This window comes from Chelonia mydas, chromosome 3 (assembly GCF_015237465.2).
Source record: "Chelonia mydas isolate rCheMyd1 chromosome 3, rCheMyd1.pri.v2, whole genome shotgun sequence".
NCBI lineage: Eukaryota > Metazoa > Chordata > Testudines > Cheloniidae > Chelonia > Chelonia mydas.
In genome coordinates this window covers 112,491,651-112,508,398 of record NC_057851.1, presented here as the reverse complement: position 1 = coordinate 112,508,398, position 16,748 = coordinate 112,491,651, and the positions used below count along the sequence as shown (strand labels likewise).

The following is a 16,748-nucleotide window of genomic DNA, read 5'->3' as shown; positions in this document are numbered from 1 at the left end:
ATTTACCACAAAAGAAGGATCATTCACTGCCTATTCCACAGAAAAGTGACTTGGTTGTCAGCTCCTCCACATGTCGTAAGGGCCTCTCCAAAATAGACATTGGAGGGGAGAGTGTCTGCTGCACTTCTGAGAGCTACAGCACAGAATTCTCAGCCCAGGGCAGAATGGGGATAGGTGACTTTAAAATATCTTTGTGCCCTCCTTATCCTGGGCTGCTCCAAGGGCTGAAGAGGCCCCCAATATAGTGTAGATACCCCATGACCACCAGAAATATCTAAGTTATGGCAAACTCCCTGGGACTGCCCAAGGGGCCCACTGCACAGCCCAGAATCTCTGCAGTGTAGTTTGCTGGTGCCCTGCTCCAGAATGACCCTCCTGCCCACTACATGCCTCATGTTCCAGAGTTGTAAGGTGGTCCTTGGGAGGCAGCTGTACAGCTGTTTTCTGCAGTACCTGAGTTAGGGGAAATCCTTCCCAAGCTGGCTCCAGGGCTCTCAGGGCCCCTTTATACTTCTCTAGACCTTTTATGAGGCGTAAAGGGGCTGGAGCAGGGGTTCCATCCGTGATCTATGCCCTTAGGAACTCTGGTAAATTAGACAATAATGAGAGAGAATCAAGACACAATGGGGTAGGGAAGGTTGGGGTAACATCACTAAAATTATAGAATCATAGGACTGGAAGGGACTTCGAGAGGTCATCTAGTCCAGTCCCCTACACTCATGGCAGGACTAAGTATTATCTAGACCATTCCTGACAGGTGTTTGTCCAACCTGCTCTTAAAAACCTCCAATGATAGAGATTCCACAGCATCCCTAGGCAATTTTTTCCAGTGCTTAACCACCATGACAGTTAGGAAGTTTTTCCTCTGTCCAACCTAAACCTCCCTCAAACACTGCCTCAAACAAGGACTATTTCACTGCATGATGGAATAAAGAGGGTGGATTTTATTTGACTAAATGGATGTCTTGGTTAACTTCTTGTAAATGTTGCAGCAGTGGGGTGATGGGGGACAGACTTAAATGAGGTGTGAGGGTTGGGGAAGGGGGGGAAGTTTGCAAATCAGGAAGGACTTTCCAATGTAAGGGGAAGTGTGGAAGAAAGTGCAGGGACACTTATAGGAGTTGCAGGTAAATGGGGTATCAAAACAGTTGATGGGGGACGAGACAATATAAAAAAAAACAGCTCAGATACGAGGAGGGGCTGTTCTGTGTGGCTTTGAAGCACGGACAAGAAGCTTGATCTTGATGTGTCGGAGGAGAGGAGCCAAGAGAGCAACTGAGTTGATGTGGCCTGGGTCTGGTGCAATGTCCAAAAGGCAGGAGAGTGAAGAATGCTGTATCTTGGGGATTTCTGGGGAAGAGATTTAAGAACTTAAGTGAAAGCCCCATGTGAGATGGTGGGGGACAGGAATGTGAAAGGGGTTGTGAAGGATCTTCTCTTCATCCTCTAGGATGAACCATTTGGGGTTTGAACTCCTCAGTCAATATCCATTATGCTTTCTCAGTTGTAAGGTGTGTAATGAAGCAAATGTTATTTAATATATTCCCTTCATTTTGAGGTCTCTTCCCAAGATATTGCTCTGTGTGCTAGAGGATTTCTGTGCTAATTACAGTGAAGTTTTTGGTAATTATGTCTTAAATATGTCCGTAGGAGACTTGGAGTCAGGCTCATTGTCAGTTGTATGGAGTTGACTGCACTAAGTTTTACAGGGTTTGTTCATTTCATCTTAAACGAATATGGGTCTCACTGCACACAAAGGATACATACATTTCTCTTGCTTTGCTGCTTTAAAAATTTATGTACATGTTACTCAGTTACTTAATCTACCCTGTACCACACTTTTGCATCTGTAAGATGGGGATAGTTCTTTCCTGCCTAACAGGGGCACTGTGAGGATAAAATCCATTGATTATTATGAGATGCTCAGATGCTATGGTGATGAGGGCCAGAGTACCTAGATAACCCCTAGAAAGTGAACTGAACCTCTTGTGTAAAATGGAGCCAGATTCTGATCTCACAAATTGGAAGTCATAAAATTGAAGCAAATGGAAATATCCAGATGTAAAACAGTGAGAAGGGAATTGGGCCCACGGTGTGCTGCCTGGTACAGGAGAGTCTATCTAATGTCCTTTGTAGTGCTCAGAAGAGATGCTGCTTCTATTGGGGAGATGGACTTTTGCCCCTTATTTCCACAGTGTTCATGCCCAGCACAGAGCTAATTTCACTCTGGGATCTCAGGAAGAGTGAGACCTTTCAAAAGCTAAAATGCAAACTCAAAATTTGTAATTCCAGCTTTGCATCACTATCACAGAATCTCTGTTCAAAATCAGGTCGCATAATTTTGGATCTCCATTGTCATTCCCTTACATTTGGTTCCAGTCAAACCATCATATCACTAGATTGATCTGAGTTTAGAATTCTAAACTTCATTTTCATAACCTGGATCAGACAAAAGGCATCCCCATCATATGACTAAGTCACTGTTTACATTCCATAGCTCAATCACTGAATATATCCAAAGAATGAGTTTGATAATCCCTCTCCTACAGCCTAAACACTTAATGAATCAATGGGAGTTTTGTCAGAGAAGACAATAGGATCAGGTCTGATATTTGCAAATACAGTAGTTAACAGCCAAAGCAAGCAAAGACGAAAAGCTTGACTCCTGCTCACCCCCGCACCACTGTGCTCAGTAAATGAATGTCTGGCTTGCACCACCACCCTTGGGATTTGCTGACTGCTTGTAGACTTTCCCTTATAGGAACTGAATGTCATGCTCACAGAAGTGTAGGACTGATAGCATTGACTTGAGCCAGGTGCTGTGTAAGCTCTGTAAATGCACCTCAGTCAGTGGGAACAACACCCTCTGCTATTCTAGTCTTGAGCGTCGATAGAGCAGACAGCCAATCACTTCAAATTAAAGCAATGTTTTGTATTTTCAGATAAACATACTGTAAAATGAGGTTGAGGCTCCAAACTTGTATCAACTGTGACCAAAAATGAACTTGATGGGGTTGCAGAGGGCAAATAGTGCCCTAACCCTCTGTGCCACCAAGATCCCTGCACATTATATTGGACTATAAAGACACAAGTGTGGTCAATCTACCATGCTCTCGGCCCCCTGCAAAACACAAGCCTTGTATTAGTCCAAATCACTTGTATTAAATAATAGTGTAGGCCAGGGGTTCTCAACCTTTTTCTTTCTGAGCCCCCCAAACATGCAAGAAAAACTCCACAGCCCACCTGTGCCTCAATAACTGTTTTTCTGCGTATAAAAGCCAGGGCCGGAGTTAGGGGGTAGGAAGCAGGGCAATTGCCTGTGACCCCATGCCATGGGGGCCCCCCGTGAAGCTAAGCGAAACTGCTCAGGCTTCGGCTTCAGCTGCAGTTGGTGGACTTAGAGTCCTGGACTTAAGCCCTGCGCGGAAGGGCTTCGGCTTTCTGCCCTGGGTCCCAGTGAGTCTACTGCCAGTCCTGCTTGGCAGACCCCCTGACATCTGCTTGTAGCCCCCTCAGGGAGCCCCAGACCTCTGGTTTAAACAGCTGGTGTAGACAATTGTGGGGTTGGGGGGGGGGGATTGGGAGAGGGGATGGAGCTTGTGAGTAACTCACTTAAGAAAGGTACAAGAGTCTGTAAGCACATCGATTCTGGCAAAAAACTGAAATGGTTCCAAGTCCCAGTCTCTCAACCTGACTCGATGTAATTAATACCCCTGTCACATGACAGGTGGGAATGTGTGGCTGTATAACTACAGACTCCCTTAGCTACTGTTATGAAATGTAGTGCTGAAAATACTTCAGTGATTTTAGAAAGAAGCCATTTAAGATTTAACTTTCACTGCTGCTGTTTTGGTGTATGCAAACTGAGTCATATTGTGTGCACCAGTGGAAAAAAATCCCTTAATAAAATCTAAAATCCCTTTACTCTTATTCTCCTCATTTGAAAAGTTCAGCTAATACATGGAATATTAATTCCATCTGGAATAAGTACAAACCACTGGAAGGAAAAAATAGCTTGGTTTAAGAAAATCTGGGAAGTACTGGTGATGAGGGAAGGAAAAACTTGCCTAGCCAAAAAGCCTAACACTGGGAAAGATTTTGAAATGTTTACTTTTCCTTGGATGCACAGATAATTCCAGTAGCCAAACCCACGGTAATGCTAATCTGGACTAATTAATGGTAAATAATAGGTATTGGCCCTGACTGACGCAGCGCATTAGTTGTAATGTTCCAGTTCAGACTTCAGGGCAGTTTAATTCTAGCTTACACTGGAATAACAAAGATCAAAGCCAGGCTCATGTTTTAAGTGAATTACCATCTTGCAATAATTTTAGAGAGATGGAAAAAACAAAAAAAAGTTGAATAGTCATATCGTTGTTGATATTTTAAGGGCTAACAAAGTGCTATACAATTGGTGAGGTGTGTGCTAGTGATTGTAAGGCTAACAAGCAGCCTCTTATTTTACTCAAAGTGACAAGAACAGGCGCAACCCTAAAGTACTGTAGCATAAGCATGTCACTGGAATATAGTGTTTTAGCAAAATGTTTGTATTGTAAAATTACTACTTAGGCAGCACAGATGATGGGTTTTTGTCTTCATTGCCAAAAGTTTTTGAGAGACTTAATACAATTAATGTAGAAAATGTGATTGTACTTTATGTTTGTCTGTAGTAATTCTATAAATCTCTTATGTCTGTGTTCTTGTAGCCGCTTGGGTACTGAAGTAGCTGAAATGAGAAAAAGGCAGCAGTCACAAAATGAAGGAACATCTGCCGTGTCTCAAGCACCTGGAAACCAAAGGCCCAACAACACATGTTGCTTTTGTTGGTGCTGTTGTTGCAGCTGCTCATGGTATGTCCCGTAGTGTACTTGGTATCATATCCAACACAGGTAAACAAAGAGAGTGAAAACTGCCAGTTGCTGGGAATGTATGGAATTCTCTGAGAGTCGCACTGCTGAAAGTCAGACTTTATTTTTCGACACAAGAATTTTATTAAATAGTTCTCTGCTCTTTCTGGACCGCTTGTGTTACAGATGAGGGAGTGGGCATTGAAAATACGACTTTAATTTTGCCCCCTCTCCAAAGTTACTATCATAAAATGAGGAAGTAGCAGGTGTAAAACTCAGATGGGCAGATGATCTTGAAAATGTCTTAATTTTACATTTAAGACACTCTTGTTTCAGTTTGCATTTTTTAGTATTTAAATTGTTCCCTCTAAACTATAACAAATGTTTCAGAACACTTTGTCTTTGCATTCATTGGGCGGTAAATGGGCAGAAATGAGAACTATATAGAGCTGCAGCAATTTAGTTGTTCAATTAATAAATTGTTAACTAAATTCTCTAGTCTGAGAACATTAAAAAAATGGATTTCCACTGTGATCTTTCAACTAGCAAAAAGCACTGTTTTAGCAGGGAAAGTCATTGCTACTCAGCTATTCTTAAAGGAAGAGTTGGATTGCGGAGTTTGAAGCTTAAGTCTATGAAGTAACTTCAGTTAATCATTTCGCTGCGCTGTATGTCTAAGGTGTCTGTTGCCGTAATATAGAAGGCTCCAATTTATATACATGCTTAACTTTACGCACATGGCTAGTCCTAATGTAGCATAAAGCTACTCTCAGAATTGTTCAGGGCCTATGCAAAGATATAATCATCTGAGTCTTTTTGGAGTGGCCATTCTGTGTACATCTCTCCTATTTTACACTTAAGTCAGCCATTTGCTCCTTTTCCTGCATCTAAAAATGCACATCAGAGGGTACCAAATATCACAATGGCACAGCCTCTTCTGAACCTCTTCCCTGCCACGTCCTCCTCTTTGCCACAGGAGCAGGAACAGAACGGCACAAACTTCCAGTTCTCACAGAACCAGAGGATCCATGGGAACAAGAAAGAGTGAGTGAGGACATGCTATTAGGAAGCTATCCTGCTTCTTGCTATATGCTCACTCCATACAACACAGAGAGGCTTGAAGGGTCTTAAATGTGAAGACAAGCACTGAGCTGCCTCTGCTCTCCTCTGGCCTGTGTAAAGGGTATGCGGGGCTATAAGTATCAACTTTGCTTATGGATCTTTATAGGCTGCACTGGGATAGATATTTGAATAATCAGTTCTCCTCACACATCCTTAGAGCTTTGTTTCCCTTGGAGAGCCTTCAGGGTAGTATGCAGTTCCCATACATTTGAACAGCTTGTGCATAGTCAATCTAGATATGATCCATCGTTGCATTACAATGTTGGGTGTACTCTCAACTGCTTTTGTAGAAGTGTTTATTGCTGATCATATCCTGACGTTTTTTCTGAATGTGGACTTGATTGTGCATGAAGAGCCCTGTCTGGGTAAGCCTAGTTTCCATCTTAAAAGTAAAGTCTAACAGGCTAGCTTGAGGGATGTAGTGGAAATGCCATTGCTTGTGATTCTTAAAACTAACCTGGACAATATAATGGTGAAAATAAATCCTGCACGGGCAGAATGATGACCTAATGGGTCTCCCATCTCTAACTTCTGAATCTGTGATTGAAGCCCAAAGAAGGTGTGGGAGGGGTTGAGGGGGAGTCATTTCTGAAAGGCAGTTTTGGCCCTTTTAGAACTTGAGTCAAAATGAAATATTTGTTTTGGTGTGGAATTTGTCTTGTGAGCTTGTTTATGGCTACAAGGAGCCAGCATGCTACTTCCTTTCTCTCACTCACTGTCTCTAATAGCTTTTATATATATAAAAGAAACCATGAGAAACCTGACTTGCTGATTATCGTTGCAGGCAAGAAATTCTCTGGAGCCATATTATGCAGGAAGTCATATTAGATTATCATAACAGACTATACTGGCCTTAAACCTACCCAGACTCTCCCCAGTTCCATCAGTTCTTATATCTGGAGTATTATGAATCTCACCAGATGGCTTTATGGAGACATTGTTGGGTTCATTACTGGTGACAATGCTCTAATTGAATCTGCCATACTGATGCTGTTGGCTATTTCCAGCTCTGCCAGCAACACGTGTGACGTTAGACAATTCAGATCGCTTACCCTCTCTGTGCCTCAATCTCCTTGCTGTTAAAAAATAAGTACAATACTTGCCCACCTCGGAGCATGGCTTGCGCAGCTTATAATGAATGCTTTCACTTTTGTCAATAACAAGGCTGTATCTGTTCAAGGTGCTAGTTCATTAGCTGGCAGCTCTGGACAAGTCATTACAGTTCTAAAAATATCCTAGCGAGTCATGTGATATTTCAGTTTTCTTTCATTCCACCCAGTGGTAAAGTCAAATGAGGATTAAGACTCTGTTTACATAGCAACTTAGTCAAATACCCACACCTTTGTTTGTGGAAATAATATCTTTCCTAATAGAGAACTTGTTAGCAGCATTAGGTCTTTATTCAGAAAGCTATTCCGTGTACCTTATGAGAATGATTAGTTATGTTGTGGGTTATATTTTTTAAACTATGTATTTTTTAAATAAGTGGCTCCTGTTAATTTTGGAAGCTATTTCCAATAGCACTGGAAGTCTAGTGGTAGTAAGCATTAGCAATTTAAAAGGTGCTGGTCATAGGGGCAGGAATTAGAGGTGCGGGGAGTGCTGAAGCACCCCCAGGGGCTCTGCTCCTGGCCCTGCCCGGGGCTCCACGCCCAGCTGCTGGCCCCCTGCCCGGGGCTCCACTTCCGGCCGCTGGCCCCATGCTGCCCCCAGCTGTGGCCCCAGCCTCAGCCCCCTTGCCCCTATCTGCATCCTCCCCTCATGGAGCCATGGCCCACTCCTGGCCCCAGCTCTGGGGGACTGGGGCGCAGACAGGGTAAAGGGGGGCATGAGTAAAAAGTTTGGGGACCATTGCTTTACAGTTAGCTGACTCTCTGCACCCCCACTATAAAAAGTTTTCCAGCGCCATTGGTGTGGGTTGTCAATGCTGGCTGTTACAGGGAGAGGTGGGAGAGAAACTGTCCCTTTCCATTAACCATTTCACTCCAAGTAAAAACACATTCCTAGAGTGCAAGGCTGGAATGGACCACTGTGATCATCTCGTTTCGCTTCCTGTGTAATACGGGCCATAGAACTTCCCCAAAATAATTCCTCTTGAACTTGAGCATCTCTTAAAAAAAAAAATCCAATGTTGATTTGAAAATTGCCAGTGATGGAGAATCCAGCACAACCCTTGGTAAATAGTTCCAGTGGTTAATTATTCTCACCGTTAAAAATGTGTGCTTTATTTCCATTCTGAATTTGTCTAGCTTCAGCTTCCAGGCATTGGATCGTATTATACCTGTCTCTGCTAGATTAAAGAGCCTATCATTAAACATCTATACCCCATGTAGGTACTTGTAGACTGTAACCAAGTCACCCCTTACCTCCTTGAATCTACCACTGGAAGGTATCTTTTCTAATCATTTAAGACCCCTGCATTCTCAGGGCTCTTCTCAGAACCTCCTCTAACCTACCAACGTCCTTCAATTGTGGACACCAGAAATGGACACAGTATTCCAGCAGCAGTAGCACCAATGCCCAACAGAGGTAAGGTAACCTCTCTGCTTCTACTTGGAGTTCCCCTGTTTATGCATCCAAGGATTGCATTAGCCCTTTTGGCCACAGTGTCTCACTGGGAGCTCATGTACAGCTGATTTATCCAGCGTGACCCCCAAGTCTCTTTCAGTCACTCTTTCACCTCCATCATGTAAGTACGGTCTATGTTCTTTCACTCTAGATGGATGCATTTACAGTTAGCCATATTCAAATGTGTAGTTTGCTTACATAGAGCTTACCAGGCAATCCAGATCGCTCTGTATCAGTGACCTGTCCTCTGAAATATTTACCACTCTCAATTTTTGTGTCATCTGCAACCTTTAGCAGTGGTGATTTTATGTTTTCTTCCGGGTCACTGATAAAAATTTTAAATAGTGCAGGGCCAAGAACTGATCCCTGGGGGATCCCACTAGAAGTAAACCCACTCGATGATGATTCCCCATTTACAATTGCATTTTGAGAGCTATCAGCTAGCCAATTTTTAAACTATTTAACATGCACCACGTTAATTTGGTGTTTGTTGTAATTTTTTAATAAAAATGTTGCACAGTACCCAGTCAAACGCCTTGCAGAAGTCTGAGTATATTACATCACCACGGTTACTTTTATCAACTGAACTTGTAATATCATTAAAAAAATACCAAGTTCGTTGGACAAGACCCACTTCATATAAAACAATGTTGATTGGCACCAGCTCTATTACCCTCCTTTACTCTATTAATCGAGTCCCGTATCAGCCACTCCATTATCTTGCCCCGGATCGATGTCAGACTGACGAGCCTATAATTACCAGGTATCCCATTTACCCTTCACAATATAGGTGCAACATTCATTTTTTTCCTGTCTTTTGGAATTTCCCCAGTGTTCCAAGACTTAGTGAAAATCAACATTAGTGGTCCAATGAGATCCTCAGCCAACTCTTTTTAAAATTCTTGAATGCAAGTTACCTAGGTGCAATTATTTTAAAATGTCTAACATTAGTAGCTGCTGTTTAATGTCCTCCAGAGTTACTATTGGAATGGAAAGAATCTTATCCTATGATATGACTACATCTTCTGTTTTTTCCCCAAATACACAACATAAATATTTATTGAACAGTTCTGCCTTTTCAGTATTATTATTGATAATTCTACCATTTCCATCTAATAATGGACCAATACAATTGTTAGGATTCTTTCAGTTCACAATATACTTAAAATCTCCTTCTTATTGTCATTAATTCTGCTGACAATCAAATTCTCCTTGTATCTCTTTGATTCCCATATGAATTTTCTACAATTCCTGGCGTCTGATTTACATTCATTACTACCAACTTCCCCTTTCATCCATTTGTTATATACATATATATGTTATTGAGTTGTTTGGTTGGTTGGTTGATCACTGCATTTGCGTCTCCTCTAAACCAGTAAGGTGTTTTTAACCAGTATGACCTTCTTCCTTGATTGTGGAATTATAGCTTTTGGGGCATCTAGTAAAGTGTTCTTGAATAATTCACAATTATCACACACACTTTTTCTGGTTTAAATTCTTCCTCTAAGTTGATTTCTCTCATAATTAATTTCAGCTTTGTGAAATTGGCCATTTTAAAGTCCCAAATGTATATAATTAGTTTGGACTTTATTCTTTTTGCACTTTAGAAATGTGATCAAATTATGATCATTTGTACCTAAACTACCATTAATGTTTGGTTCTGTAATCAATTTCTCTTTCTCTGTCAAGACAAGGTCTAATATAGAAATCACAGATGTTGGCTACAAAGCTTTTTGAGTTAGGAAATAGTCATCTATAACACTCAGAAATTCCAAGGATGTTTTAATACTGGCAGCATGAGATCCCCATATGTCACTCAAATTGAAATCCCACCTCCCCAATCACTCAGCTTTTTTCCCCTACGCTTGATAGTTAGGTGGGCAAGCAGGCGGTCATCCTGTTCCCTAGCGTGATTTGATGGTCTGTAACAGACACCAATTACTACCCTATCTTGTGCTTTATCTGTTAGGATATTGATCCATAAGCATTCAAGAACATTTTCTTCTGAGTTAGCAATGACTTGGAAACAGATGATGCCACTTTTGACATAGTGTCGTTCCTCCTCTTGATCCTTTTACCCACTTGATCCTTCCTAAAGCGGTTAAAATCAATGGCTATAACATTCCAGTCATGTGACTCATCCCTCTAGGTTTTGGTGAAACTACCTAGATCAAACTTATATTCATAAATGAGCAATTCCTCTCGTTTGCTATCCAGGCTCTTCATACTGGTGTGAACATAATTAAAGAATTTATTCTCTTCATATCCTTTGGTTCCTTGATTAATTTTGTTCTCAAATCTCATTTTTGTGCTAATTGAGCGCTCATACCTTTCTGCCTTTTACCGTCCCCTTTTACTGTTAATTTAACACCCTCCTGACTATCTAGCCAGCCTGTCCCCAAGGAGATTGGTCCACCTTCTATGGGGAGATGGGACTGTATAGTTTGGATGGCCTGCACCTCAGCAGGAGGGGAAACCAATGTTCCACAAAACCAAAACTCTCCACCCTACACCACTTACCTAACCAGTGGTTCACTTCCAGAATCTTCTGCCTTCTGTCTTCATTCACTCACAGGACAGGAAGGATCTCCCTGAAGATTGTTTGAATATGATTTTTTTTCAGCACCCTTCCCTGAAGTCATCTGTTGCCTGAAGTCATCCAAGATGTACTGTCATTAGTGCTGATAAGAACCATCACAAATGGATCCTTTCCCATCAACTTCAAAAGCTCATCCAATCTTAGAGTGATATCTCGTGTCTTGGCTCCAGGAAAAGAGCACATCATCCTAGTGCATGCCTGTCTCTTGCAGAATGTTCATTTGATTCTTCTTAGTATAGAATCCCCAGCAAGGATAGTCTGTCTTCTTGGATAGTTAAAGATTCTTTGTGGGCAAACTTGCTGTATTGTCAAATGTACAGTAGCTAGAATGTCTTAATGCTCTATGGAATGGTGGTAGCACAGCAAGAAACCTGGAGAACCAGAAATGAAAGGCTTAGCCAACATAAACCACTTCATTTGTTTGACTGGCCCTAGAGATGCAAAACTTACAACAAGTAAAGACTGAGGATGATTAACTTACCCTGTCAGGAGATTAACTTTTTTGGTGTTGCCTCCACGCTGTGGGAACTGCATGCCTAGCTCTTATACTAACTAATCATTTTTAGCTATAGTTGGCAGTTAGGGTATTGGATCCTTATATGCCAATAAATACACATACTCGTTACATACCTACTTTCTTTAACAGTCCCTTGTTTCCACTTAACACCTAGCAGAGCAGTCACAGAGCCAACTCCTTTCTGTCATGTTAGTATAAATATTTGTAAATTGCATAGTTCAAAACATTATAAATCTGAACACATATACAGAAGTTAGCTGTCTTTCTACTTTTAGTTGGTTTCTGCTGAGGTTTTACCCAAGTTGGCAGGTGCATCTAAAGGATTTTAAAAGGTGTTCCTCGTGAATTTAGCAGGACAACTTGCACCTTTGAAAGATACTCTGCCAAAGTATGATGTCTGCAAATCCCTCTTCCTTCAACACCAAAACCAAAAGATTTGGTCCAAGATCTGCTCCTGCAAGAGAACCTGCTAACATGAGTTTGGGAGACCTTCTAAGATGGCTTCCCCAGGAAAGAGTAAGCTAGCCACAAAGCCTTCCTTGGTCCTGAAGCCTGATACAAATTCCCAGGCTGAAAGGCCTTATCTGTTTTTTAAAGCCTTCATTCAAACAGCTTCTGAAGGTATCTCCCGAGCCCTCCTCTTCTGGAAAATGGAAAGGCACCACTCATGTCAACGTTTCTGACTTTGGAGATTTAGAATGGAAAAGAAATTTGGACACTACTCCATTTTATTACACTATGGGGGTGGGAGGGGAACGGGGAGAAGTCGATTTTTAAAAAAAAATGTTGAATAGAAATTGTTCCATTTCAGACCCTGCTAAACAAACTCAGAATAGTTCACAGTTCTTTTTTTCCATTTTTTGATCAGGTCTAATACCTTGATGGAAACATCACCTCTCTTCCATGGGAATTAATTCATTCTAGGTCACAATGGGCTTAGCTGGTTCAGTTCATGCCTCTTACCTCCATGGGCCAGTCTTGTTAGATCTGTGTCAGAGTAACTATAAGGGAGTGCACCTGAGCTTCCCTTCTCAAGCAAAATTCCCAATGAAACCAGTAAAATCTGAATAAAACTCACAATCTGGGCCTAATTCTCACACTATGCAGAAAATGTTCTTGTGCAGACAATCTTCTAAATTATCTTCTCTTTGGATCCATTAACTCAAAGTTTCTAGGTCGCGAGACAGAGCTGTCTAGCAAACATTCTCTTTTTGCATCACAAGACTTGGGGGACAGGGCAGAGATTTAACTACTTGAAACACCTGAAAACTGGCCCCACTCAAGGTTCTCCAAACTACTTAAAATGGGAAAACTTAACTTTCAGCTTTTGGACAACCAAAAAGAAGACATTCTGACTGTTAGAGTACTCTTTTCATGCCTTAATTGGTTAAATTAATGGTACTTAAACAATACTCCAAACACTTGTCCTAAGAAAGAAAGAAAGAAAGAAAGAAAGAAAGAAAGAAAGCTGGTACCACAACAGGGTACAGGGTACCACAAAGGGAAACAGCAGAGGGGGGAAAAACATGTATAATCCTAGAGTGTAACATTAAAAATAAACATGCTCACTCTTCAATCATCATTCAGCAGGGGCAAGGATTTTTCCTTCTGATTTTACTGGAGCCTTATGAATATTTAGTGCTTGTAACAAGGCTAGAAACAGGTGGCTCTGTGCACACTGTTTACACAACTCTCCCAGGGCATCGCAATCTGCCTTGCAAACCTTTGGACCTGGGCCCTGCCTGATATACTGTGCCAGAATGTGTTCTGGTTTAATGAGAAGGGCAAACTTCCAGCAATTAGTAGCCTGAGATTAACAAACACTTCTCATGTGTGATTTAAGCAAGAGAGAGATCTGGGCTGAAGAACTTCAAAGATAACACCCAAGAAACTGACAGATCATTGCCCAGCACCTTATTGTCACTTACACCAGTGCAATGTGGGTGTAAAATGGTACTATTCTGACTGGTAGTACTTCATACCCACTCTGTGCTTGTGTAAATGATTACACAAGGTAGGGATGGGTGTTCAGTTGGGTACCAAGTGCATTACTTAACTACTTAAGTAACTATTCCACCATAACTTCAGAACAAGAGTGAGTTATTTGATTTCGGGTTTTTGGAGACGGGGGGGTGGGAGGCATTTAAAGCCATTCCAGTTGTGAATTTGAGTTTTGATTCAGATGAATTGGAGAATCCAGAATAGGAATCTAATATATAGGAATATAGAAGAGACACTATAATGCAGTACTCTAGGAAATTGTTGCACTGTTATTGGCCAGTTGTTAGGGTAGTGGGGGGAAGGGGTGTGTTTCTGAAACTGTAACCTAATTTTTTTGACCTCAAAAGTTCACGTTAGTTCTGAGATGCATTGAGGTTTGTGTCTGTATTTACTGTGACTTGTCCATCTGTGGTAACCCAAGAAGGATGGGCTGAGGGGAAAAACCTAAATGTATGGAATTAGCAGGTAGTCCATAACTTAAACTGAAGTGTCATAAAACAAAATGGAAAAACCTTTACGTACACAATAGTGCTAAATTCAGAACCCCCATCATTCTGATAGCAAAGTCCCAGAAAATAAGAGGGAGAGTTGAAATCCCCCACAATGAAAATCTGATGGGCCCCATTTGAAACCAACAATTGGAAATTGCTGGGAAAATTGGGGTGCAAAAAATCAGACCCCCTGATTTGAAGAGTAAATACGTGGGGTCACATGACCCTTAATCTTATTCAGCGACACCTAAGCTGCTGGCAGTAGTTTCTTAGAAGGAGAGCTAAGACTAAACCGAGTTAATTTTAGAAAATGATCTTGATTCCAGCCTGTTGCAGCATCACTTATGCATGTAGGGGTAACTGACCTTGAGGAGAAATGCAACCCTGAGAGGAAGGCAAGGAGTGGAGGTACCCTCTCCATCAGAAGAGGGTAGCTTGAAGACCCTCAGGGAGAGTGCTGATTCAGCACATCTTGCTGGCCTCCTAGCCCTCCCTCTTCACATCCAACCTCACCTACCTTCTGGGCAATGCCATTCAGCTCTAGGACTGGGCAGTACGGGCTGTGGGAGGCTTGAAGTGTTATAGTCCTGCCACGGGTGGACTTTCTGCCACCAGGACAGATGAGCAAAGCTGTGTTGCTGGAAAAGAAACTGGAGAGCTAGGGCACCTGAGTCCTGCTCACATTGCAGTTCGTGTGAATTTCAGGGGGTAGGAGTGTTGGCCCCATGTCAGTCCAGAACATATTGTGAAGAAGCTTTGTCTTCTCCTTTCACATCTGACTTTTATATAGCTACACAAAGGTGCATTGACTTTAGACCCTGGAAAAAACACAAAACTGCTGCAAGGGGAGAGGCTTAACATAGGCCTAAGTTGAAAATAAAATGGGAACTAGGATACTCTGTATGGTACCTTAAAGGAGCAAGGGGAATTTTTGTAAGTTTTCCATTTTATTCAACAGTGGCATATAACAGGACATTAAATATTTAAGTTTTATCAGGAGCAATTCTTATCCAAATAAGACACTGGTTCCTAACTGAAAGGGAAAAGGTACTGGCTCCAGTCAATTCGTTAGCAGCATAGCTTCCAACTGGTAAAGGTTTATCATGTAACTATGTATTATTCCAAATCGGTTTAAAATGTCAGTTGAAACAGGAATAAATGTCTAGGGCTTTTAAATAAAAAATGAGGATAGATCATGGAAATGAATCTTTGCAGGCTAACTCCTAGTAGATAAAACCCAGAAGATGAAGAATCTTCTGTTAAAAGTAGGCCAGTTACTCATCAAGGCAGAAAAAAGGAGATGACAGTCTTATCTAATCATCTTAATATGATTCAAAAATACAAACGCATGGCCAGATGGCAGCATTCGTGGTTATAAACTAGGTACTGGTACTACCACCCTCCATTGGGTGCCCTCAACTCCCTTTGATGTCTCTGTGTTGGGAGCACATGCTGGCTCAAAGATTGGGCCCTTCGCTCTATGGAAAATTTGAAAAATAGCAATTAAAGTTCATTGTGAAACAGTGCAAACTTCTGTCTATATCCATACAGACTTCTGTGATGATCACAACCTAGCAGTGTGTTTAAAAATAAATAAAAAATGAACGGTTGAATGAAAATGAAGGGGTAACATCCCTAATTTGCCTTGAAAAGAGTATAGGCAGGTGTATAAACACTCATACTTAACTCTGCCAATGCACCTCAGTCCTAAATAGCAACACCTCTGCTTTTATCCGGTCTTGAACCTCTCTCTCTTGCTAGAGACTATCTGTACTAAATTGTGTGGTGGCTATTTTATATGCTCCTCTCTGTAGGTGACCTACGGGAGGTTTCAATATGTATCTCTGGAAGTGGAAGACTGAAAGTCTATCTTAACCATTTAATCTGTTATTTCAAAATCATAACAAAATAGAATGCAATGCTGTGCAAAATCAGTTTAATCCTATTTAATTTATTAAGGAAGTATGTTCTTCAATATCATAATAGGAATCTTTATAAAAACGTAGACTCCCTAAGCTAAAAACTTAATAATGCTTTTGAATAAAACTATGAGAGCTTAGCAGGAACATTCCTGTCATATCTCCCCATTGTGAAAGAAGCAACAAGAGTGTAACAAGCTGGTGGCCTTAGCAAAGCTAACTCTCGTCATGCGCTTGGCAACTTGCTAATGGGCTCCAATTCTCCACTGCCTTATACCTTGGATAGTCACTCACCCTGTGCAAAGCAAATGTAAGTGGCTATACAAAGTGTAAGGCAGCAGAGACCTGAGACCCAGTGTGCACTTGTTGGAATAGCGTTGGAATCACTAAAGTCACCTGCCAAAAGACTACTCCAAACCACTCTGATGGTGAAGCTTCTGTTCACCTCGTGTCCCTTTAAATTAGTATCCTTTCTAGTTCTCTGGGACCTAGACGACAGGTGCCTTTATGCCTTTCAAATACACTAATCACTTGTAGAATAGCTGCAGTCAGTACTAAGATCTCTGGGGCATGTCTAGAAACTACACATACCCACTGTATGCAACAGAATATAAAAAGCAACAATATTTTGAAGGAAGAAATGAAACTGACAGGGAGACGAGTGGACTGATTTGGTGAGTTGGT

General features: G+C 41.4%; 1 protein-coding gene across 3 annotated transcripts in view; it reads left to right on the top strand.

The window, feature by feature from the left end:
• The window catches only part of RGS17 (regulator of G protein signaling 17), an 80,715-nt gene that overhangs the window by 41,185 nt on the left and 22,782 nt on the right, over positions 1–16,748 (top strand). For all 3 annotated transcript variants that reach the window (XM_043543174.1, XM_043543173.1, XM_037895014.2), the window contains exon 2: positions 4,707–4,850. In XM_043543174.1, coding sequence (XP_043399109.1) covers positions 4,732–4,850 — 119 coding nt within the window. In that variant the 5' untranslated portion in view covers positions 4,707–4,731. The remainder of the gene's footprint in view (positions 1–4,706; positions 4,851–16,748) is intronic.